Genomic DNA, 25,641 nt, shown 5'->3' on the forward strand with positions numbered 1-25,641 from the left:
GCACTGTTTAATCGGTCTTTACGTGAAGGACTTTTTCCGTCAGTTTGGAAAATAGCCCACGTTTCACCAGTTCATAAAAAGGGAAACAAAGATACATGTAGTAATTATCGTCCAATCTCCCTCCTAAGCTGTGTTGGCAAAACACTAGAGAAATGCATACAAATTCATGTCTTTGACTACTTAACACAAAACAATATCATTACAGAGTCGCAGTCCGGTTTCATCCCTGGAGACTCAACTGTTTACCAGCTTCTTACAATATACAATGACATATGCAAATCACTCGATAATAGAATAACTACCCAAGCAATCTTCTTTGATATATCCAAAGCATTCGATAGAGTTTGGCACCGGGGCTTATTGCATAAACTCGAAGCCGTTGGAATTAATGGGCCATTATTAAACTGGTTTACAGACTACCTAACAGATCGAAAGCAAGCAGTTGTATTAAAAGGCAGTAAATCAACTTATCTTCCAGTAGTAGCGGGAGTTCCTCAAGGATCAGTGCTTGGACCTTTGCTTTTCCTAATTTATGTAAACGACATTGTACGTGACATAGAATCTACGATTAAGCTTTTTGCTGACGACACTAGCATGTACTTGTCTTTAGCCAATCACAACATCCGTGCCGAAATTTTAAACTCAGATCTTGAAAAAATTGTAAATTGGGCAGAAACATGGAAGGTAGCATTTAACCATGCAAAAACTGAATTGGTGAACTTTTGTACACAAAGAACCCCTGATATCGCAGATCTAAACTTTGGCAATACCATCCTTGAAAGTTCCCAAAATCACAAACACTTAGGAATAATAATACAAAACAACTGTAAATGGGATGAACATATAAAATCTCTTGTTGCAAAGTGCAGAACTCTCGTAGCTTGCTTGCGTACATACAAATATAGACTGAGTCGAAAATCATTGGAAATTATGTTTAAATCCTTCATTCTACCACACTTTGATTATTGCGACATAATATGGGACAATTGTAGCAAAACCCTAACAGATGAACTCGAAAAGTTAAACCTAGATGCAATACGAACAATCATCGGAGCTGTCCGCGGAACCAGTCACTTTAAGCTTTACGGAGAATCTGGACTCCAATCATTATCTGAAAGGCGTAACCGTCATAAACTAACAATGTTCCATAAAATTATTCACGACAAGACCCCCCCATACCTACAAGCAGCACTCCCACCTCTCGTAGCAGCCAACAACCCTTACCACAGACGCCGCCCCTTAGAACGAAGTATACCCCCACATCGAACAGAAACGTACAAAACATCCTTTTTTCCTTCGACAACAAATACAGTTAACTGACTCCCTCGGGGAATTTAAACATTACTTAACAAAAGACGACACACAAATTCCCGTTTACTTCTACAGTGGCAGTCGACAAACACAAATAATCCACACAAAAATGAGACTTAATATTAGTGATCTAAAGAAAGACTTAGTTGAGCGACACCTTGCGGAAAACAGCGTATGCGACTGTGGTGATGGAACAGAAACTGCAACACACTTCTTACTAGAATGCCGTTTACACTTAGCTGCAAGAAACAACACAATCAACAAACTAACCAACAACCTCATACACACAGATATTCTACTTCATGGAAACCCCTCCTTGCAAACAAAAATTAACAAAAAAATCTTTTTAACAGTGCAGGAATTTATTGGACAGTCCGGCCGTTTCGAACAGATAAACATGTAAAGTGAAAGCAAAATCGACACGTCTACTCGTCTCTCTCTCTCTCTCTCTCTCTCTCTCTCTCTCTCTCTCTCTCTCTCTCTCTCTCTCTCTCTCTCTCTCTCTCTCTCTCTCTCTCTTTCTCTCTCTCTCTCTTTCTCTCTCTCTCTCTCTCTCCCTCTTTCTCTCTCTCTCTCTCTCACTCTCCCCCTCTCTCCCCCCCTCCCTCCCTCCCTCTCTCCTCCCTATCTCTTACTCGCAAACACCATAAATATTATATATGTATTCCCAAACGGATTTTTGTTTTGATGTACAATTTTCATTCAATTTTCTTTTCATGTTTGCAAGCTTTTCATTTAAACTGTACAATAGCCGCCATTTATATTATATGTAATTTTCTAGAAATAGTGAACACCACTATAAGCATTATGCTTGTTGTTGTTTACTCAATATGCGTTTTTTGTAAATAATGCACAAACGTTAAATAAAACAGTTTAAACCAAAGACGGTGTGCTACGATTGTCTCCTTTTGTCTTTCAGGAGGCAGTACGCCAACGTCAGAAAATGATCTCTGAAGAGGCCATGGATGGTGAACAACTGCGTAAACAGTGATGGGGCACTTTTAAAGGTTGCGTCCATGAACAGAACATCCATTTCAGACATGAGCTTGACGTTCTCACCAGTAGTCAAAACTATCGTACTTTCATCCTGGTAGAAGACGAAAGGCTGTCCAGATAAAGTGGTTCCAAGGTCACCGGTCAAATCTATTGCATCAATCGTCTTTGGAATTGGTGGTATGAGCTGACGTCGCCCGATGCATACACACACACACACACACACACACACACACACACACACACACACACACACACACACACACACACACACACATATATATATATATATATATATATATATATATACACACTAAAATCGACATCGCGGCAGGGTGGGATGCGGCAGGTTAGGTGCGGCAGGGTGGGATACGGCAGGTTGGGGTGCGGCAGGGTGGGATGCGGCAGGTTGGGGTGCGGCAGGGTGGGATGCGGCAGGGTGGGGTGCGGCAGGCTGGGATGCGGCAGGTTGGGGTGCGGCAGGCTGGGATGCGGCAGGTTGGGTGCGGCAGGATGGGATACGGCAGGCTGGGAAGCGGCAGGTTGGGATGACACCTCAGTCCCGAACGAATTAGGCATCAAAAGTGACGTAATCGAGGAAAAACAGAACAATTTCATATGTGGCCGCTTATTCAGTGCGTGGCGTCACCCCTCGGATCTCCAACAGCATTTTGTTCTCAAAATATGAACACTATAAACACAACTGTAGCGTGAACATCGTGTTCTGTAAGTACAAATTTCACGCTAAAAACATCTTTACCTCAACAAGCAAAGTCAACTACACACACACACACACGCGCACGCACGGACGTTCGCACGCACGCGCACACGAGAATGTATGGCGCTGAAAAGATAGCAGCCCGAATGTCCCAGAGAGATTTCCCTGGAGATAAAGCAGATCCCATAAACAGAGAGAGAAAGAAAGAGACAGAAACAAAACAATACATTTTGCAGCATCTTGAAACACGTGTCCGGTAAGATCGCACAGTGCACGCTATGATGGTTGTGATGGTAACGGCTTCAAATTTATTAACCAAAGTGCTTTCTGTTGTGATGACCTTAGCCTGGCTTGACTGTGTGTAACAATTCCGTATATTCGGCTATACCGAGAGCGCACCCCCGATCGCGGAAGCAAAGCGTTCCAGCCAACATCATAATTATCACGGTTAGTGTCCTCCATTCAAAGCAAACTGTGTCTCTTTGAAACTACCTACATCCTTTATTTATAGTTGTGTGGATGCATAAGGTATGTATCAGGTACATGTGGGGTTTTCAGCGAGACATATACACGTAAACGATCATACGAACCGATTTTTCATCTCATTCTACGCGCCTCCTTGTCAATAAAAGGACTGCAGAGCTTAACTGTTATGTTCATTGATGTGTCCCGCGCAGATATGTGAAATTTCTCCTTTTAAAACGGTCTGGATTTTGCAAAGATTTAAAAAGAAATGAAGCAGTCAAAACAGTGTGGTATCGCAACCCTGCAACGGATCGGAATAAAATTGCCTCCGTGTTGGAGACTATACACAGCATCACGATCATTGATTGAGCTAAAGAGTCCGGATGCGGAGGCGCACGCTCGATATAGCCTTGAATATGCGTTGTGATTGTGGTTTTATGACAATGGGAGTGGTGGGTATTTTCTGGCTTGACCAGATTATGTTGTTCTCGTGTACCGCAGTAGCAGTTACAGCCTTGGGCGTTGAAGCAGTTGTCAGGGATGTCGTCTGGTGGCGGGAGTCAGCAGAAATCTGAAAATAATTTCAAATCGCCAAAACCTTTGCCCTCAATTTGGAAGAGGTGCCGATATTTTTTCGAAGAAAGGAGACGACAAGAACTATACAAGTGCTAGTGCCATCAAATGACACACAGTTGTAAAATAATATGAAAACGACTGGCCATCATTTTATCTGCTGCGGTGTTTACGCTGAGTTACAGCTGAGTCATGTTTCAATAAACGCATCCAATTCTTTAAAACGTGAACAATATTACGTGCTAGTGCCTTCACATGCCACTCGAATGTATAGGACTGGCAATCAGGTAACATGTTATCTGTTGAGGTGGTTACGCTTGTTCTATAAAACAAACAAACAAACAAACAAACAAGAAAGCAAACAAGAAAACAAACACACAAAGGATTCCCCGATCCCCGACAGGATTGTAATTGAAAATCACACAGCAAGTGACTAGGATCAATTAATAATACCACTGTTACACAATTCTGCATGGTAGTGATTGATTAGTTTTATAAATCTGGATGCTGCGCTTTGTGATAAGTTTCACATGGAGTCCGAGCTTAGGTGTTAATATATACTTTGCGGCATTTCTGTTGATTGTCTAACACTGACAAAATGATAGAGTAGGCGTCCTCTACCGACAAAACACCTTAATACTTTAACATGAAAAAACACATGTGATTGTGAGAGAAAATCAGGACACGCTTGATACATGATAACAGCAGAGAGAATAGAGCAATACAATTGTTCAGGTCGTTGTCCGATTCCGTTGCAACCTCTCAAAAGCATTGGGGAGGACATGGGCACAGGACTATTAGCAATGACTTCAATGTGTGTGTCACGAAAAAAATATTGCGTTTCTAAATCCCACAAGTCTAAAAAAAAAGAAATAAAAAAAACCAAATTCCCCCCCCCCCCCCCCCCCCCCGATTCATCGTACCATTAATGGCATACGATACCGATACACGTATAGCCATGCGGGGACGTAACGAGTCATTTGCTGATGCTGATGTGACGAAGTCACCGCGAACATTTTTTTTCTCAACATTCTTTCTCAGGTCCCTGGGACACAGAAGTGACAGAACTTTACGTGACGTTTTTTGAAGTTTGCTTATTTTTTGACGTCAGATTATTCACTTTGAAAGAGAGGTCCAAGAATTGACGTCTTGGTTAATTCATTTTTTCGCTTCTCATTAGGATCATGAGAAGTTCCGATGCTAAAAAGGCACAGTCCTTCTCGTGTAAATAAGTTGACTCAACATCTCATATCTGGACAGGTTCATACACACCAAAACTGCACAGTTTAATGTAAGCACTACGTACCTTGTCCGACACAGAACTTTCCAATGGTGGAGTCTCTTTTCTGGTCCATTAAATAAATAAATGACTTATAATTATAATACCAGACAACAATTGTATGTTCAACAACAACAACAAGACATGTACCGAAGAACTAGATCCATTTAAAAGCACTAATACAGGTGAACTTGTAAAATTTTTAGCGTATCATCAACTCATGTTCCTAAAAGGAAAATTTCCTGTGAGGACGTTAAGGATCGACCCCCTAGACGAACTTGTAAAGGTTGCAGTTGTAACATTCGTTCATCCATGATTCATGATACCATTAATTAAGGGCCTACGATACCGTTACGTGCAGAGTCTTGCTGTGACCTCACGAGTACGTTTCTGCCGCGGATATATGACAAAGGCACCGAGACAACATTTTGTTCTCGAAATTCTTTCTCAGTTCCTAGACATGCAGCAGAAGTGAAACTGAACTCACGGCATTTTTAGACTCGTTGCATCGTCAGTCCACCGCTCGATGCAATGGCAGTGAAATTGACAAGAAGAGCGGGGTAGTAGTTGCGCTGAGAAGGATAGCACGCTTTTCTTTATCTCTATTCTTTTTACATTTAGTCAAGTTTTGACTAAATGTTTTAACATAGAGGGGGGAATCGAGACGAGGGTCGTGGTGTATGTGTGTGTGTCTGTCTGTCTGTCTGTCTGTCTGTCTGTCTGTGTGTGTGTGTAGAGCGATTCAGACTAAACTACTGGACCGATCTTTATGAAATTTGACATGAGAGTTCCTGGGTATGAAATCCCCGAACGTTTTTTTCATTTTTTTGATAAATGTCTTTGATGACGTCATATCCGGCTTTTCGTGAAAGTTGAGGCGGCACTGTCACGCTCTCATTTTTCAACCAAATTGGTTGAAATTTTGGTCAAGTAATCTTCGATGAAGCCCGGACTTCGGTATTGCATTTCAGCTTGGTGGCTTAAAAATTAATTAATGACTTTGGTCATTAAAAATCTGAAAATTTAAAAAAAAATAACATTTTTATAAAACGATCCAAATTTACGTTCATCTTATTCTCCATCATTTTCTGATTCCAAAAACATTAATAAATATGTTATATTTGGATTAAAAACAAGCTCTGAAAATTAAAAATATAAAAATTATTATCAAAATTAAATTTTCTAAATCAATTTAAAAACACTTTCATCTTATTCCTTGTCGGTTCCTGATTCCAAAAACATATAGATATGATATGTTTGGATTGAAAACACGCTCAGAAAGTTAAAACGAAGAGAGGTACAGAAAAGCGTGCTATCCTTCTCAGCGCAACTACTACCCCGCTCTTCTTGTCAATTTCACTGCCTTTGCCATGAGCGGTGGACTGACGATGCTACGAGTATACGGTCTTGCTGCGTTGCATTGCGTTCAGTTTCATTCTGTGAGTTCGACAGCTACTTGACTAAATGTTGTATTTTCGCCTTACGCGACTTGTTAACTTTCTGAGCGTGTTTTTAATCCAAACATATCACATCTATATGTTTTTGGAATCAGGAACCCACAAGGAATAAGATGAAATTGTTTTTAAATCGATTTCGGAAATTTTATTTTAATAATAATTTTTGTATTTTTAATTTTCAGAGCTTGTTTTTAATCCAAATATAACATATTTATATGTTTTTGGAATCAGAAAATGATGAAGAATAAGATAAACGTAAATTTGGATCGTTTTAAAAACAATTATTTTTTATTACAATTTTTAGATTTTTAATGACCAAAGTCATTAATTAATTTTTAAGCCACCAAGCTGAAATGCAATACCGAAGTCCGGCCTTTGTCGAAGATTGCTGGGCCAAAATGTCAATCAATTTGATTGAAAAATGAGGGTGTGACAGTGCCGCCTCAACTTTTACAAAAAGCCGGATATGACGTCATCAAAGATATTTATCGAAAAAAAGAAAAAAACGTCCGAGGATATCATTCCCAGGAACCCTCACGTCAAATTTCATAAAGATCGGTCCAGTAGTTTGGTCTGAATCGCTCTACACACACACACACAGACAGACACACATACACACACACACACACATACACCACGACCCTCGTCTCGATTCCCCCCTCTACGTTAAAACATTTAGTCAAAACTTGACTAAATGTAAAAACTATATTCTATAAACCGAATACAACCTTTATAAATAACAGAAAAGGAGTCCGTTTCTTTCTCTCTTTATTTTCTTCGTTTTTTTCCGACCTTACTGCTTGAAAAGAAAAAGATGAAGTGCCCAAATTGCTATCAGCCGGGATCTTTCAAATTATTTTTGCTCGTTTTAAAGGAGAACGTTTTGTTCTTTTTCTGAAGGATATTGGAGTCCATATCGGAAAACGAAACAAACGTTTAACAAAACTAGTATGCCTGTCTCACACTGTGCCGAATATCCTTGCGAATATGAACATGTTGTATTCGGCAAAAAAAGAGACGAATGGACAGGAAAAAAATTAAAAATTCGAAGCCCTATTCTGAACGTCATTTTTAGAATGCCATTTCCAGGGCCCCAACGCGTCAGAAGCTCGAGATAACACGTCATACTTGTCTGTGACGTCAAACGTAACTTGTTCGTAGATTTTGTTCCAGACTGAAAATGCACAGAGCTTCCATCTTATTCAGTAAGTTTTGAGCATATTCCTTTTCTTTCAAGTGTTTTATGACTTTTCGTTGTGGATTTTGCGATTACAGAGATAAGTTGCAAATTGACCATGAGTCGCAGCGGTAATCATCAACCTTGATTGGGTCTTTGAGAGTGAATGCTCAGAAACACGAATCCAAAGCCGCGATGGTTCCACACATCAAACAATCAGCCTCATTGGTTTTTACTTTGACAATCCACGTTTCACCTGAAAGCTCAAACCCATTCACCTCCTCAATTTGTTGCATGGGGAACTTAAGGTTTATTCCCCAGCTGGTTATGAATGAAAACTCGTGAAAATGATGACAATAACGAATGTCTTGCAACCATGTCCCGATCATTACGAATTATTGGCGAATTCTATTTGCAAGGGTAACTCGGCACAGTGTAAGAGTAGCATTATCCAAGGACTTTCAATATGTTGGTTAATCAAATTGAAAGGACGCATTTTCGTTAAAACAAGTTTTGATTTGCTTGTACACCATATCAGGGGCGGACGAGGGGGGGGAGGGGGGGGGTTCTGGGGTTTCCGGAACCCCCCCCCCCCCAGCCAAAAATAAAAATATTTTTTAATGGTTTTTTTTGGTATTAATCAGTGACAAAATCTGCTGCCTGAAACTGGTAATGATCATCCTCAGAATGCACCAGATTGCACCATTTTGCATCCTTTTTTTCAAAATTTTCCGGGGGGGCATGCCCCCGGACCCCCCTAGCAAGCTAGCCGCTTCGCGCCGTCGGCTCGGCGCTTTGCGCCTTCACACCCATATCTTCACAATATACTTTTGGAAACCCCCCCATAAAATGAACTGATCCGCCCCTGCATATTAAATGTTTGCCTCGCGCATCGTGTTAATCCCCGTGAACATTGTTTTTGAAAGCAACGTCACCGAAAATAATGTTATTACATGTTTTGTAATCAGAAGGTGAGATCCCTTCCCAGGACCTGTTTGGAAAAAACAAACATGTTATGGATGATGATGTCAAGGTCACAAGCTGCCCAAGCGTTTAATGTACTCTATCTTTTGTGTGTGTGGAACACTGGTCATGAACTGTGTGCATGTAAGAGCACGTGAAATATGTGTGACCTTCGTGTGAAACTGACGTGGACTGGGTGGCCGAGTGGTAACGCACTTGCGCTCGGAAGCGAGAGGTTGCGAGTTCGACCCTGGGTCAGGGCGTTAGCAATTTTCTCCCCCCTTTCCTAACCTAGGTGGTGGGTTCAAGTGCTAGTCTTTCGGATGAGACGAAAAACCGAGGTCCCTTCGTTGTACACTACATTGGGGTGTGCACGTTAAAGATCCCACGATTGACAAAAGGGTCTTTCCTGGCAAAATTGTATAGTCATAGATAAAAAAAAAATTCCACCAAAATACCCGTGCGAATTGGAATAATAGGCCGTAATAAGTAGGATATGCGCCGAAATGGCTGCGATCTGCTGGTAGATGTGAATGCAAGATGTGTTCAGTGTTGTGTAAAAAATTCCATCTCACAAGGCATAAATAGATCCCTGCGCCTTGAGTCCGAGTCTGGAGATACGCGCGCGATATAAGACTTCATATAATAATAATAATACATGGGGTAATGCTGCTGCCGTTAGTATGACGTGTGCTGAAATGGTTGTGTGTGTGTGTGTGTGTGTGTGTGTGTGTGTGTGTGTGTGTGTGTGTGTGTGTGTGTGTGTGTGTGTGTGTGTGTGTGCAGATAAAGATGTATACTCACACAGCGTCTCCAAGTTGGTGTAGTAGAAGTCGTAGAGAACGTCATCGTTGCTGATTTTGTCGGTGAAATACGACAGGCATCTGAAGTCCGCACTATTCTCCAGCGCAGACATCTTAATGGGGTTGAGGTTGCACACTGACACACTGGGGAACTCCAACTCTTTGGCCGCCAGGATGTCCATTTTCACCTCCGTCGGGTAGTTGAAGTACTTCTCCAGAAGCCAGAAGCACTGCATCGGAAACATGCAGATGATGAAAGTTTTCAATTGTATACTCATAAATCGATTATTACTGAAAGGCGACAACCAGGGCTTCTTCTTCTTCTTCTGCGTTCGTGGGCTGAGTCTGCACACAAAGTTGACTGAGAAATAAATCTCTCGCCGAACGTGGGGACGAACTCACGCTGACAGCGGCCAACTGGATACAAATCCAGCGCGCTACCGACTGAGCTACATCCCCGCCCTGACTGAGCTACATCCCCGCCCTGACTGAGCTACATCCCCGCCCTGACTGAGCTACATCCCCGCCCTGACTGAGCTACATCCCCGCCCGACAACCAGGGCTGAGGTGCACGGAGCGAAAGTGGGTGAAACCCAAACGGGTGCGTACCACTCGGGTGACTGGGTGACTGGGTGGCCGAGTGGTAACGCACTTGCGCTCGGAAGCGAGAGGTTGCGAGTTCGACCCTGGGTCAGGGCATTAGCAATTTTCTCCCCCCTTTCCTAACCTAGCTGGTGGGTTCAAGTGCTAGTCTTTCGGATGAGACGAAAAAAACCGAGGTCCCTTCGTGTACACTACATTGGGGTGTACACGTTAAAGATCCCACGATTGACAAAAGGGTCTTTCCTGGCAAAATTGTGTAGGCATAGATAAAAATGTCCACCAAAATACCCGTGCGACTTGGAATAATAGGCCGTGAAAAGTAGGATATGCGTCGAAATGGCTGCGATCTGCTGGCCGATGTGAATGCGTGATGTATTGTGTAAAAAAAATCCATCTCACACGGCATAAATAAATCCCTGCGCTTTGAATATGTGCGCGATATAAATTGCATAAAATAAAAAAAATAATAAATAAATGCTCTTAGAACTGTACCCACGGAATACGCGCGATATAAGCCTCATATTGAGAACAAACCGCGAGGTAAATTTCAACCAATCCGGCCCCGCGTATAGCTCCCACTCGGTTGGTAACTTTTCCGTACACATCAGCCCAGAAGTTGACAACGGAATAGTGACAACCGATGTCAGGTTTTTTTTTCTCACCCTTATCATGTCTGCGTTGCAAACAATAGTTCAATCGAGCCGTCGTGGGTGAATTTGAGCGGCCCCTAGGACGGTCACGGAAAATGCGTGGTAAAGACTTCGTGCGGCATCAAGCGATGAAAGGAACAGCAACTACTGGATCCACACCTACTCAGTTGCCAGCGATTTTGACACGCAATACGGTGTTTGAAGTGTCTGGTAACATTCAAAGTAGGCCTACAGCTAATACTGTCAGCACTTTTCTTTTAATCCGTAGGTTAGGAACCATCTTAACCAGGCGGTATAGAGTATAGCTTTTTTTGTGGGACACGCGCATGTACTAAATTGATATGCTCACGGTGCTGTGAATTACAGAAAGCCGCTTCGTTCCTCCTATTTTTCCATTACATCTTTTTGAGATTGTCAGTTGGACGACATTTATTAGTTGTCTTACATGAATCTTCTGTACTCACCAACTAGCCTCAATATCCAAATTTGTCCTCCTGCTCACTATTAGGCAGAGTAGTCTATACCTTCACCAATTCCCCCTCTCATTAGCACAATCACCAAACTACTCCCTATCTCAGATCTACCCACACTGTAATCTGGGATAAAACCGTATTGAACACATACCTCAAATAAAAATCTTGACTGTTACCTGTGCAGAGTACAAATGTTTTGATAAATGAATTTCGCTGATTGGCTAGTGGTCTGAATAAGTGTCAGAATTCAACCCATACAATGAGTCCTACTTGGCACAGCAAGCATTCAGGCTGTTCATGTTTGGAGTATGTGCAATTTGAGGGATGGCCTTATGCCACGTAAAAGCCTCGCCAGATCTGAGATGATGAGCCAAATCGTTTACACGAGAAGGACTAGCTGTACCTTTAATCCTTTCAGCCCACCCTTAATTCTCACCTGTAAACACATCCAGCACAGCATCCCCAGCAACAGAATGGTCCAGCCCAGCTGACGTCGCCATGACGACGCCTTGTAGATCCTGGTCAACGCCGTGAAGCTGGTCTCGCTGCAGAAATCGCTGAATTGCTCCTTCATCCTACGACGACGACGCAGGTCCTTGAAAACGTGCACCGCCTTCTCCGATGACGTCAGCGAGGGCTTGGCCATGACGTCAGAGGTCTTGGCCGTCTGGTCCCAAAAGATGTTTCCGGTGGCGGTAGTGTTGGTGACCTTTTGGATAAAGTCAAGGTCGGATTTTCGGTTGGAGGAGGGTTTTCCGTGTTTTTTGTTGGAGCTGATTCGAGGGTTGGAGGGCTGGAAGGGGGAGAGGGGGTCCGCCGTGTGGTCGTCCCTGTCTGTGCCTAGAGTGGACATTGAGGCTTCGGACAGTTTCTGATAGGACCGTCTCCTGACCACTAGAGACTTGTCTCCTCCTCCTGCTGAGCCCGCCAGGGTGATGGTTGGTTACTGCTGTGGTCCATTGGAATATCTGCGCCAACAGTCAAACATGGGAGAATAATGGATTTATTCTTTTTGTCCCACTCTCTCTCTCTCTCTCTCTCTCTCTCTCTCTCTCTCTCTCTCTCTCTCTCTCTCTCTCTCTCTTCCTCTCTACCTTTCTGTATTTGCCTGTGTCTATAAATGTCCGTCTCTGTCTCTCGCTGTCTGTCTCTCTCTCTGTCTCCATCTCTGTCTCTCTTTCTTTCTCTCTCCCTCTCTCTCTCTCTCTCTCTCTCTCTCTCTCTCTCTCTCTGTCTCTATCTTTCTCTGTCTCTCTCTCTCTCTCTGTCTCTCTCTCTCTCCTCTCTTCGACCATCTCTGTTTAGTCCTTTCTTTATCTGCTTGTGTGTGGCCCTCTCCTTGTCTTTCTTTCTGGTTATCTCTCTTTCTTTCTGTTTCTCCCTCTCTCTCGGTTTCTTGACTCCGTTTGCTTAAATGTCTTTGTCTCTCTCTCTTTCTTCTTCTCTCCTTGCTGTCAGTTTCTCTTTGTCTCTGCCACTCCTCAGTCTGTCTGTCTGTCTGTCTGTCTGACTGACTGTCTGTCTGTCTGTCGGAACTGTCTGTCTGAACTGTCTGTCTGTCTGTCTCTCTCTCTCTCTCTCTCTCTCTCTCTCTCTCTCTCTCTCTCTCTCTCTGTCTCTTTCTGTCTCTCTCTCTCTGTCTCTGTCTCTCTGTCTCTGTCTCTCTCTCGGTCTCTGTCTCTCTCTCTGTCTCGCTATTTTGCCTTTTCACTCCCAGTCCCCCCTCAACATGCTATCAACATGTCATCTTTACTATGCATTATGAAGTAAGGGTCTGAGAACCAAACCTATTTCCAGCAGAATCACAAGGGCAGCATAAACGTTTGTCCAGCGCATACACACGTCTTAATTCGAATTAATCAATTACAGCACGACCTTAATTGCCATTACATCCCACGGTAGTCATTCGGGTGTGATGGCATAAGGGAAAAAGGGAGTCATTGGTATTTTAAAATGTTTATGGCAACTGGCATGGGTGACAGATCTCCAGCTATTTTGTTCAAGCTTTTCGACGCACAGATTCAACCGATGCTGTCATATGGCGCCGAAGTTTGGGGGGTTGAAGCAGACCATACACCTATAGAGAGAGTTCATTTATTCGCACTTAAACGTTTATTGAATACGAGTATGAGAACACCAAATGCTATGGCAGGGGTGTACCTTAACTTTTTTTGCTACCGGGTAAGTCAAAAATTGAACCGGCCCCCCAAAATCCCAACCGGCCCCCAACCGGCCGGGATTTCTTACAACCGCCCCAGTGGCTCGTCGCGTGCTAACCACATACACAAAAGACGTACATTCATACTTATTATGCATACATGTGGATTTGCACTACTAATAACTACCACAAACACACACAAAAACTTGATGACTAAAATGTTATATTTTAATATAATGATAATCAACCTTGTTTTAATAAAGAATTTAAAATAAAAGCCGCCACAAAGAAACACGAAATCAAAACAACATTCACACCCTGTCACACAATCACACACTAAACCTCACTAAAAGTTACCCCCTTTATGTACCCGCTACCACACAATTTACAAAGTAATTTACTATGGAACTTTACTTACCACATAAACACACACTTTAAACAAAAGAGTAAATCAGCAATTTTTTTTAATTTAAATTATGTTTTTTGTTGTGTAAAACCAAGTATAAAAAGCTGACTACAATTTTTTTCTAAGTTGCTTTCTTGTTTTGTTTCTTTTTCTTTATGTGTGTGTTATTAATATTACTGTTAGATCAAGCAGAAGTATAAAAGTTGCATACCAGCCAAATTTACCATAAATAATCAAAAGCATTATATTTCATTTCTATTTCCTAATGAAAACAAACAGATGTTCAGATTTCCTGATCCTAGAATTGTTTACAGTCTGTTTGTTTTGGTTTGGGCGTTACCGCCTTCGGTTGTCTGAGCAGAAGTCTTGACCGACAGTTCCGGTTCGGCTGCCTTTTGTTTATGCGAGCGGTTTTTGCGTTTGCGGGCTGTGTGAAACACCTCATTGTTTGAACCCGCTGGGGGCGATCGGGCGACCGCCAATATTCAGCCCTGCATGGTCTATGGAGAAACGGGAAGGTACCCCTTGTTTATAAACAGCTTTGTTATATGCATTCGTTTCTGGCTACGTATATTGAGGATGCCACATCATCGCCTTCCGAGCAAGGCGTATAAAAGGCTGAAATATCTCCATGAACAAAATAAGAAAACATGGGCCTCCTCGGTCTGTTACACTCTGTACATGTACGGTTTTGATGAAGTATGGGAAAACCAAGGTGTTGGCGATGAGAGGGCGTTCCTAACAGCATTTAAAGAAACACCTATTTCATCCTATAAGCAAACCTGGCTTGAAAATGTACAAGGAGGTGAACGTTTCTCTCTGTAAAGAACCTCCAAATCAACCCTAACATTATCCAACTATTTAAATGATTTGAAACATATTAAAGCTAGAAATCTTCTGATTAGATTTAGATTGGGAGTATCTCCTCTGAAAGTGCATCGATTTCGCTTTAATTTAAATGCAACCTCCGCTGATTTATCTTGTCCATTTTGTTGTGGCAGTGTTGAAGATGAAGTCCACTTTGTTTTAGTATGCCCTAAATATGCTGAGTTAAGAGAATATTATATTCCACGAAAATACTCAAGAATCTCATCATTGTTTAAATTAACCATGCGGTTTTCAAACACTAGTAAACCGCTATTGCTACGTTTTTCTACATTTGTCATGAAGGCGCTTTTCATTCGTAATCCGTAATCCGTAAACGAAACAGGGCGATACTCCCTTACAAAGCATACACGCGCTCGTAAACATACACTCACAGACACACACCATTCATATGACCACACGCAAACACAAACACCCATGTACGCGCAAGTGTGTGAAAAGCACACCGGAATTATTGGAATAGGATTATATATAACTAGAATGAATACCCGCTTCGCCGGGTAGCCGGCTTCGCCGGGAAGAAGTACTTAGAGCCGTACGCCGGCTTCGCCGGGTCCGAACAATGGACCCGCCAAGCTTAGGTCCCTCCCAGATTCGTGGAATGGGAACAGCACGAAAATGATTCAGTGGCCATAATGCCATTCCTGACCATATCGAGTCCCATCCTTGTCGACGAATGTAACCGTGTTAATCACCTTTGGAGGCGAACTCCACTCAAACAGGACTGAGCAAGTTATGGCTTCTCAAAGGAAGGCCAGTACATAAAATTACACAAAAGCCGCCAGACCACATCACAAACAGAACTGAAGAATGCACAGGTGTTGCTCATATAGAGACACACACACACACACACACACACACACACACAAAAACACAGAGAAGCCGTATCTATAGAGAGATAGATGACAGTGTATTTTTCGCGTGGCTATAAATTGATTCGACCTTTGCACTTTTACAGTGAGGATAATTTACGGGTCCAATTTACGTTCTGTACACTGCGTTGACCTTCTAAAAATAGTAAGAGTAACAGAACGCCGGGAATATCCGAAGACGCTCCACTCACTATGAGTGCACCATACGAAGGAAGGGAGGTAAACGCTGAAAACCTGGAGAATATGAGAAGATAAGGAAGAGTTACTTATAATGGTGAAATGAACACAAAAACAAAAATCTGTTCAGCGCTGCGCGCTGAGAGCACGTGTTGAAATATCTCATCGATGATATTGTGTCCGGGGTGTAGCTGAATACGGTGTCCAAATTTGAAAAAGATCCACCGAGAACTTTGGCGTTGTGATGTGGTGTAGCGGCTATGGTGTGTCGGTATGGGGGCCCGGGTAGCTGAGGTGGAACCAAAATAGCTGAGGTGGAACCAAAATCGGTTCAGCGCTGCGCGCTGAGAGCACGTGTTGAAATATCTCATCGATGAGGTTGTGTCCGGGGTCTCTCTGAATAAGCCCACCAAATTTGAAGCAGATCCATCGAGAACTTTGGGCGTGCATGGCGAATACACAAATACACAAACACACAGATACACAAACACACAGACAGACACAAGTCGTATATATATATAATGAGTAGGATGTTCTTGTTTTTGTTTACTATGTGCATTTGTATGCTGGTGCTTGAAATGTGCTCATCTCCATGAAAAGGGCCCAAGGCCTACTCATTAAAACATTCAGACTTCAGACTTCAGACTTCTGTCTCTCTCTCTCTCTTGGTCTCTCTGTCTCTGTCTCTGTCTCTGTCTCTCTCTCTCTGTCTCTCTCTCTCTGTCTCTCTCTCTCTCTCTCTCTCTCACTCTCTCGGTCTCTGTCTCTCTCTCTCTGTCTGTCTCTCTCTCTGTCTGTCTCTCTGTCTCTCTCTCTGTCTCTCTCTCTCTCTCTCCCTGTCTCTCTCTCTCTCTGTCTCTCTCTCTGTCTCTGTCTCTCTCTCTCTGTCTCGCTATTTTGCCTTTTCACTCCCAGTCCCCCCTCAACATGCTATCAACATGTCATCTTTACTATGCATTATGAAGTAAGGGTCTGAGAACCAAACCTATTTCCAGCAGAATCACAAGGGCAGCATAAACGTTTGTCCAGCGCATACGCACGTCTTAATTCGAATTAATCAATTACAGCACGACCTTAATTGCCATTACATCCCACGGTAGCCATTCGGGTGTGATGGCATACGTGCTCTGTACGTGCAAATACACGGCTTATTTTCAGACGTTCAATGCTAATTAGTGACTCTGGCTGGCATTTTCTTTGTCACGAGCAGTGGTATTGCTTGTTTTGCGGAGAGGTTTCAGGTTTAATCATTTAGTGATACACGAGGCAGTGTTTTTTCGTTAATGACAATTAAATATACTGAGTATGTCAATAAGAGCCTTTTGCAAAGCCTCTGTGCTTGCTTGTTTTATAACTATAAAAAATAAAAAACCCACCTCAATGCGGACACACCCAAGCTAAAAAAAAAAGATACCTTCACCTTAGTACTGGAACTCATCTAGGATGTGAATGACACAAAACTAATTAACGATTGAAAATGGAAAGTCCAAAATTAATTCAGACATTCGGGAACCTAAAGACTTACACGTAACAAAAGAATACAGAAACATACACACGTCTCAGGTAAAACAAAGTTAGGTTTAAATAAGTTTAAAGTGATGTCAATTAAGTCAAGTCAAGTCAAGTCAAGTCAAGCAGAGTAAAGTAAAGTAAAGTTAGCTGGGTTTACGTAAGGATAAAGTAAGATATAAAAAATGTAAAATAAAGTCAAGTCAAGTCAAGTCAAGTCAAGTCAAGTCAAGTCAAGTTATGCTTACGTAAGGATAAAGTAAGATAAAGAAATTAAAGTAGATTTACGTAAAGTAAAGTAAAGTAGAGTCAAGTCAAGTCAAACCAAGTAAAGAAAGTAAACACTAGTCAAGGAAAGTAAAGTAAAGTAGATTCAAATAAAGTAAAGTAAAGTAAAGTAGATTCAAATAAAGTAAAGTAAAGTAAAGTTGAATAAATTTAAGTAAAGTAAAGTAAAGTAAAATACAAGTTGGAAAAGCAATGTCAGCCAAAGCGAAAAATCATCGGAACCCATATTCTAACGCGTGACTGCAAGAGAAAATAATATGCTGCACAATCTTTTTAATTCTTGTCAGTATTGTACGCTTTTCGCGCCATAATTGCCACACATATTGATCTGTGTTGTGCTTGATTGCTGATATCTTGAATTCTGGAAGTTTCCTTCAGTCCTCATCTGTTGCTCAGTACCTCTTTGCTATCCAACTAAACTAAACGAACAATTGACACAGCCAAACTACAGTAAAGTACAGGTAAGTATGATTTAAGTAAAGTTAAGTAAAGTTTGGTCAACTAAACTAAACAAAACTAAATTAAACTACACTTAAATAAACTAATTAGACTGAACCAAAGAATAGTAAGAACGGCGGAGGCATATGAAATAAACGACAACAAAAACAGGCAGAGAAAATGGTAAATGAACTGTTCTCAAATTTTGATAAAGTGTTCTTCACCAAAACATTTTCGAATGTGATTTCGAAATGAAGAAATATAAAAGTTCGTCCTCAATGTTAGGAAACGAAAAGGTCTTTCTCTCTTTCTTTATTTTGTTCTTCCTTCCTTCCTTCCTTCCTTTCCCGCAGTGGGGCACTGCGGTTATGAAATTAAAGGCCCCTCCTGTTTTTGGAACCGCAGGAGCTTTCTAGTTTGCTGTTAGGTAGATTTTTGGTTCCTCTTTCCTGTCATGCTCTCTTTTTCTTCATGAATTCTTTTCTTTTTTCTGCCTTCTTGCTCATTCACCTGTATTTTTTCCAAAAATCTCTTCTCTTGCCGCTTGTCTCGCGATTCATGTATAGTTTAATCTGTTAGTGTTCTGATGTAAGTCCAGCAGTAGATAGGTTAAGCCTATTTTAACATACTGGAAACTGGTAATCTTCCAGTAGGTATTAATTTAGTTTTACTAAAGCCTGCTGGGACACAAGTAATGGGTTAGTGCATTTGTAAACAGGAATCGCTTGACAAGTGGCCCCCTTCATCCCCCCCTTCCTCGTCCTGATATGGCTCTGCGTAGTCGGCTGGACGTTAAGCAACAAATAAACAAACAAACAAACTTCCTTCCTTCCTTCCTTCCGTTCTTCCTCCCTTCCTTCCTTCTTTCATTCCTTCCTTCCTCCCTTCCTTCCTTCCTTCCTTCTTTCATTCCTTCCTTCCTTCCTTCCTTCTTTCCTTCCTTCCTTCCTTCCTTCCTTCCTTCCTTCCTTCCTTCCTTCCTGTCTTCCTTCCTTCCTTCATTCATTTTTTCTTTCTTCCTTCCTTTCCTCCTTCTTTCTTTCTTTCTTTCTTTCTTTCTTTCTTTCTTAATTTCTTTCTGTCATTCTTTCTGAGTTTTTCTCGTCCTTTTTTCATCGTTCTTTCTTTTCGTTTTTTCGGGTTTTTTTTCTCAGCGATTGCTTTTTTTCACAAACGGTACAGGCAATTTTAAGGCAGGCATTGGCTTTTTGTGTTTCCTTCCTCCTAATTTTTCTGTCTTTCTTTCTTTCTTTCTTTCTTTCTTTCTATCTTTCCGTTCCTTTTTTCTGATCAGCGATTGCTTCTTTTCAAACACAGCAACTTTAAGGCAGGCATTATCTTTGAAAAAAAACCAAACTTGAATACATTTGTGACCCTCCACCACGAAATGAGTCGCATGTCACCTCGCGCGGTTCTGCGCTAGGCTTAATATAAGTCCGGGGAGTGTGTGATAACAGTCACTGTGGGAGGATCGCCTTTGTCACAGGCTTATAACTCAAACAGTTGTCGCTCTTTTCTAAAACGGTTTTCACCACTGGATAGAGCATAAAAAACTCTTTAGGAAAATGTAAAAATATGAAAATCATGCAAAGGTGACATGCGACTCATTTCGTGGTGGAGGGTCACATTTAAGCAGTAAAATGATCACGGGAAAATTGAGAGGAAAAATTAGAAACGAGTGAATAAATTATAATAAAATCTTAAACAAATAAAAACTTACAAATATTGATGATGATGACGGCAATATCAACGATGAACGTGATATCGACGAAAGAAAACCGTTGCATTGCAAGAACACATAAAGGATCAAATGTTAGAACTAAAAGTTTGTACTCGTAAAATCTACAAATAATATTGTACTCAAGGGGAAAAAACGCAATGCGTACGAAGATGTTGAAAACAAGTAACTTTACCGACGTTCACACGAATGCTTCATTGCATAACACACGGACAAGCTAGCGAGCAAGCAAACAAGCACAACCCAGAAAACCTTCCATTATTGTTTTTTCTTCTTTTCACATCCTTCTGATAATCGTCATCGTCATCTCTTCCCTCTCCCTCTCTCTCTCTCTCTCTCTCTCTCTCTCTCTCTCTCTCTCTCTCTCTCTCTCTCTCTCTCTCTCTCTCTCTCTCTCTCTCTCTCTCTCTCTCTCTCTCTCTCTCTCTCTCTCTCTCTAAATTTGTTGAATGACTACGCATGCATACATACATCATCATCATCATCATCATCATCATCATCATCATCATCATCATCATCATCATCATCATCATCATCATCATCATCATCATCATCATCATCATCAGAAGCAGCAGCAGCAGTAGCAGTTGCAGCGGCAGCAGCAGCATCCTTTACCCCCCCCCCCCTCTTTTTTTCAAATTTGCTTTATTGTGTGTTGGTGCGTCCCAAAGATTTAAAAGAAAAAAAAAGCAATTTATCATGTCTCTCGTAAAAAAAAAATATCATCTTATCTTTTCTCTCTGCCTCTCTCATGCTTGAAGACCATTCAAACCAAAGACTCACCTGGTCAACAAAAACTGCACGACAAAAGTACTAGACACTGTTGGACTAATGGAGCAACCCAAACCAACATCCACACCGACGCACTGTTGCTCTGTAAATGAATGCACCCTCTCTGCCCACCCGAATTCCTACCCGTTTAACCAGCAATTAATGATAATGCCGTCAGTTAGTCGGGTGGGGTCGCAGGCTGGGAAGGATGCTGCTGTGGGTTTTAGCACCAGGATAACTAAAAATCTATTCCCGGGTTCTGTCCCTACGGGGTAGTTTTATTGGGGTGGTTGTTCGTGCTCACGTTCGGTCTCTATGGTTGAGTTATTAAGTGATGTTTCTTCCAGTATCTGTTGATGAGCTGAGAGAGTGTGGTGGGACATGGAGTGAGCAGGGATTGGGGTGTGTGTGTGGGGGGGGGGTGGGGGGGGGGTAGTGGGTGGGATGGTAGTCGCCGAAGGAGTGGAGAACAAGGTGTGTGTGTGTGTGTGTGTGTGTGTGTGCGCGTGTGTTTGTGTGTGTGTGTGTGTGTGTGTGTGTGTGTGTGCGTGCGTGCGTGTGTGTGTGTGTGTGTGTGTGTGTGTTTGTCCATTGGTCTGTCCGTCCGTCCGTCCGTCTTAGCTTGTTTGTCCTCATCTGTGTATACCCAGGCATGCTGGCGTTTTTGTTTTTTCCTTCTTGAAATAGCTTGATGTTCACAAATTGTGTATCACATTACGACTAATGACGTCAAATGATGGATAGATTAAATTGTGCTCCTTTCTTAATCGCTTGGTTCAATGCACTGGTAGCTTGTTTTCTGGCTTGATGAGATCTATTGTTCGTTGAAACACGAACTGACCGCGGGATAATCACGTAGCTCTGTGATTGTTTGCTCTGTGGCTCTAACCGACATTTGGCTAAATCCTTTTGTTTGTGTGATTTTGCTTGACATTTGCCAACCAAAAATAACCGGTCTGTACGATAGTTGGTTGTGTTGTTATGAATCAATAGCTGAAGCTGTATCCGTTTTATGTCTGTGTAACTGTCTGATTGCTAATTTTACCAGCTAGCTTAGAAAATATTTGCGCCTCCGCGTGTTTATAATTAGGCCTAAATTAAACGAATTTAGACATTTGTTCTGCCCTTAGCTGACTGCTGAATCTATCTCTACCAATGACTGTTGAACTCTATCACTAAAATCATAATGTTTAATGCAGGGGCGAGGAACAAATAAATCTAAACCTCGTGCATACCTTTGGTATCCTCGTCATATGCACTTTAAACAACTTTTCGCTAAGACAAAACAAAACAAAGAACAAATCGGAAATGGAAAACAAAGGTGAAAGAATAAAGACAGATAGACAAACATATACAAACAAACAAACAAAGGTCTTTATCGCCGCGAATATAAAGGGAGAGAGAGAGAGATAGAGAGAGAGAGTGTGTGAGAGAGAGAGAGAGAGAGAGAGAGAGAGAGAGAGAGAGAGAGAGAGAGAGAGAGAGAGAGAGAGAGAGAGAGAGAGAGAGAGAGAGAGCCGATTTATGAACAAAACATATAACAAGTCGCGTAAGGCGAAAATACAACATTTAGTCAAGTAGCTGTCGAACTCACAGAATGAAACTGAACGCAATGCAACGCAGCAAGACCGTATACTCGTAGCATCGTCAGTCCACCGCTCATGGCAAAGGCAGTGAAATTGACAAGAAGAGCGGGGTAGTAGTTGCGCTGAGAAGGATAGCACGCTTTTCTGTACCTCTCTTCGTTTTAACTTTCTGAGCGTGTTTTCAATCCAAACATATCATATCTATATGTTTTTGGAATCAGGAACCGACAAGGAATAAGATGAAAGTGTTTTTAAATTGATTTCGAAAATTTAATTTTGATCATAATTTTTATATTTTGAATTTTCAGAGCTTGTTTTTAATCCAAATATAACATATTTATATGTTTTTGGAATCAGAAAATGATGGAAAATAAGATGAACGTAAATTTGGATCGTTTTATAAAAAAAATAATTTTTTTACAATTTTCAGATTTTTAATGACCAAAGTCATTGATTAATTTTTAAGCCACCAAGCTGAAATGCAATACCGAAGTCCGGGCTTCGTCGGAGATTACTTGACCAAAATTTCAACCAATTTGGTTGAAAAATGAGAGCGTGACAGTGCCGCCTCAACTTTCACGAAAAGCCGGATATGACGTCATCAAAGACATTTATCAAAAAAATGAAAAAAACGTCTGAGGATATCATACCCAGGAACTCTCATGTCAAATTTCATAAAGATCGGTCGAGTAGTTTAGTCTGAATCGCTCTACACACACACACAGACAGACAGACACACACACACACACACACATACACCACGACCCTCGTCTCGATTCCCCCCTCTATGTTAAAACATTTAGTCAAAACTTGACTAAATGTAAAAACATTATCAGTTGCACTAATTAACATGTCGCTGCCCTACACGCCACCAGGCGTGAAAGGCAGTAAGTAAGTAAGTAATTAACATGCATACAACGAAAGTAAAGGACATTTGTGATGAATAGAGAAAGAGACAATTTTAAGGACTGAGGTGCATTAACCTACGTCATTCGTGTAATTCCAAGCAGACGTTGACCAGAATTAACCCTCATTTTCATTATTTACGGTTTTGTAAACAGAAACATGGTGGTCAAACTAGTGCACAAACATCCAACATTCAGCAAAACTGCTCACCCGTAACACATTTCTACCAATCGAATAATCAGCAGTAAAAGCTGTTGACATTCGTTGATGAGCACATTGACGCACGTACACGTAGCGAATCCAAAGAGTAAAATTACTTCTCTTTAATATGGCAATCCCATCAGCTTCTGATCCAGAGTCATCACTTAAATGTATTGCTTATTTTGGTTTGATTTTTCACTCCCAGAAGGCAAGCGCTTGTTTATTCCATTACCGGTAATGATGTTTGATGCCAGTTTTGTCTTTTTTATATTTAGTCAAGTTTTGACTAAATATTTTAACATCGAGGGGGAATCGAAACGAGGGTCGTGGTGTATGTGTGTGTGTGTGTGTGCGTGTGTGTGTGTGTGTAGAGCGATTCAGACTAAACTACTGGACCGATCTTTATGAAATTTGACATGAGAGTTCCTGGGTATGAAATCCCCGAACGTTTTTTTCATTTTTTTGATAAATGTCTTTGATGACGTCATATCCGGCTTTTCGTGAAAGTTGAGGCGGCACTGTCACGCCCTCATTTTTCAACCAAATTGGTTGAAATTTTGGTCAAGTAATCTTCGACGAAGCCCGGGGTTCGGTATTGCATTTCAGCTTGGTGGCTTAAAAATTAGTTAATGACTTTGGTCATTAAAAATCTGAAAATTGTAAAAAAAAATAAAAATTTATAAAACGATCCAAATTGACGTTTATCTTATTCTCCATCATTTGCTGATTCCAAAAACATATAAATATGTTATATTCGGATTAAAAACAAGCTCTGAAAATTAAATATATAAAAATTATTATCAACATTTTTTTTTGGAAATCAATTTAAAAACACTTTCATCTTATTTCTTGTCGGTTCCTGATTCCAAAAACATATAGATATGATATGTTTGGATTAAAAACACGCTCAGAAAGTTAAAACAAAGAGAGGTACAGAAAAGCGTGCTATCCTTCTTAGCGCAACTACTACCCCGCTCTTCTTGTCAATTTCACTGCCTTTGCCATGAGCGGTGGACTGACGATGCTACGAGTATACGGTCTTGCTGAAAAATGGCAGCTACTTGACTAAATATTGTATTTTCGCCTTACGCGACTTGTTTTTTTTTTACCTCAGTTGCATGCAGGCTGCTGCAACCCTTCTTTTTTTTTTTTTTTTTTTTTTGGGCGGGGAGCATCCTTCTTCATGGGTCTTTTTATTTTTTTTTCTACTTCTTTCCGCTTATCCTTAATACCTAGCCTGGACATGTATTCATTATGATGGACATTTTTTTGTTCTTTTTTTTCTCTTTACTACAGTTACTCTAACGTTACAGCTATTTCATTCACCTTTGCTATGTCTAGTAGTTTGTGCGTTTGTTTTCGTGTATGTGCGTGTGTGTGTGTGAGTGCGTGTGTGTGTGTGTGTTGTTGTTGTTGTTGTTCCCATATTTCTGTTAAATAATACCATTTTCAGCGGGACAATAAATAACATGTTAATTAATCCAACGCTCGATGGACAAAAGGCGAGAATTTACAAATTACCAATTACAGTACTAGTTTTGTCTTGTTTGGTAAGAAGCGCTGTGATCAAATTAAGGCAATGTGCGGCACTAAAATTACCAAAATTAAACTTCGAGAATACATGGAATAACTTTGTTTTCTGGGTAGTTATTGAAGTGACTTATAAAAAGAAATGACATTTTTTCGAATACTAAAGGACATAGACTGCCGTTGCTATGGAAACTGGCATAAACAGCGCCATATTGGATGTTTAGGAAACGACATACATCAGAAATGCATAATATTTGGCACAGAGATACACATGACTTATATCTACAATCATATAGAACGATATTTTGACAAAAGACTACAGTTGATATTAAATCAGTTTTCATAATAAGTATTCATGAATGTAAGGTTAGAATCTATAAGTGTCACTGCGAAAGGCGGGGTGTTTCGGGTGGTGTGTACTTATCATCAATCCAAACTGACCGCTGGATCCGTCTTTTCAATTAACTCCATTGATTCACGAAGAGCTTCACCGGGTACTGAAAATTTAGAGTCTTGACTGTTCACAATAGCAAATACAATGCACTTCAGAACACGTTCATGATTTATCATTCATTCATTTGTACCTTTTGCTTTGTTACTTCATGAAACGATTTGAGTTTGCTGTTTGTTGTCTGTAAAATATCTCGATGTTACCTGACTTATAACATTCAATGAACTGTGAGAAATGTATGTAAATGCAAGCCTCTCCCT

General features: G+C 41.1%; 1 protein-coding gene across 1 annotated transcript in view; it reads right to left on the bottom strand.

Moving 5' to 3' along the window:
* The window catches only part of LOC138981321 (amiloride-sensitive sodium channel subunit gamma-like), a 58,989-nt gene extending 38,139 nt beyond the window's left edge, over window positions 1-20,850 (bottom strand). The window contains exons 1-3 of the mRNA XM_070354204.1: window positions 20,720-20,850; window positions 11,902-12,433; window positions 9,741-9,969 (exon numbers count right to left, since the gene is read on the bottom strand). Of these exons, the coding sequence (XP_070210305.1) occupies window positions 9,741-9,969; window positions 11,902-12,318 (646 nt within the window). The 5' untranslated portion in view covers window positions 12,319-12,433; window positions 20,720-20,850. The remainder of the gene's footprint in view (window positions 1-9,740; window positions 9,970-11,901; window positions 12,434-20,719) is intronic.
* Window positions 20,851-25,641: the final 4,791 nt, after the last annotated feature.

This window comes from Littorina saxatilis, linkage group LG1 (assembly GCF_037325665.1).
Source record: "Littorina saxatilis isolate snail1 linkage group LG1, US_GU_Lsax_2.0, whole genome shotgun sequence".
NCBI classification, from domain to species: Eukaryota; Metazoa; Mollusca; class Gastropoda; order Littorinimorpha; family Littorinidae; genus Littorina; species Littorina saxatilis.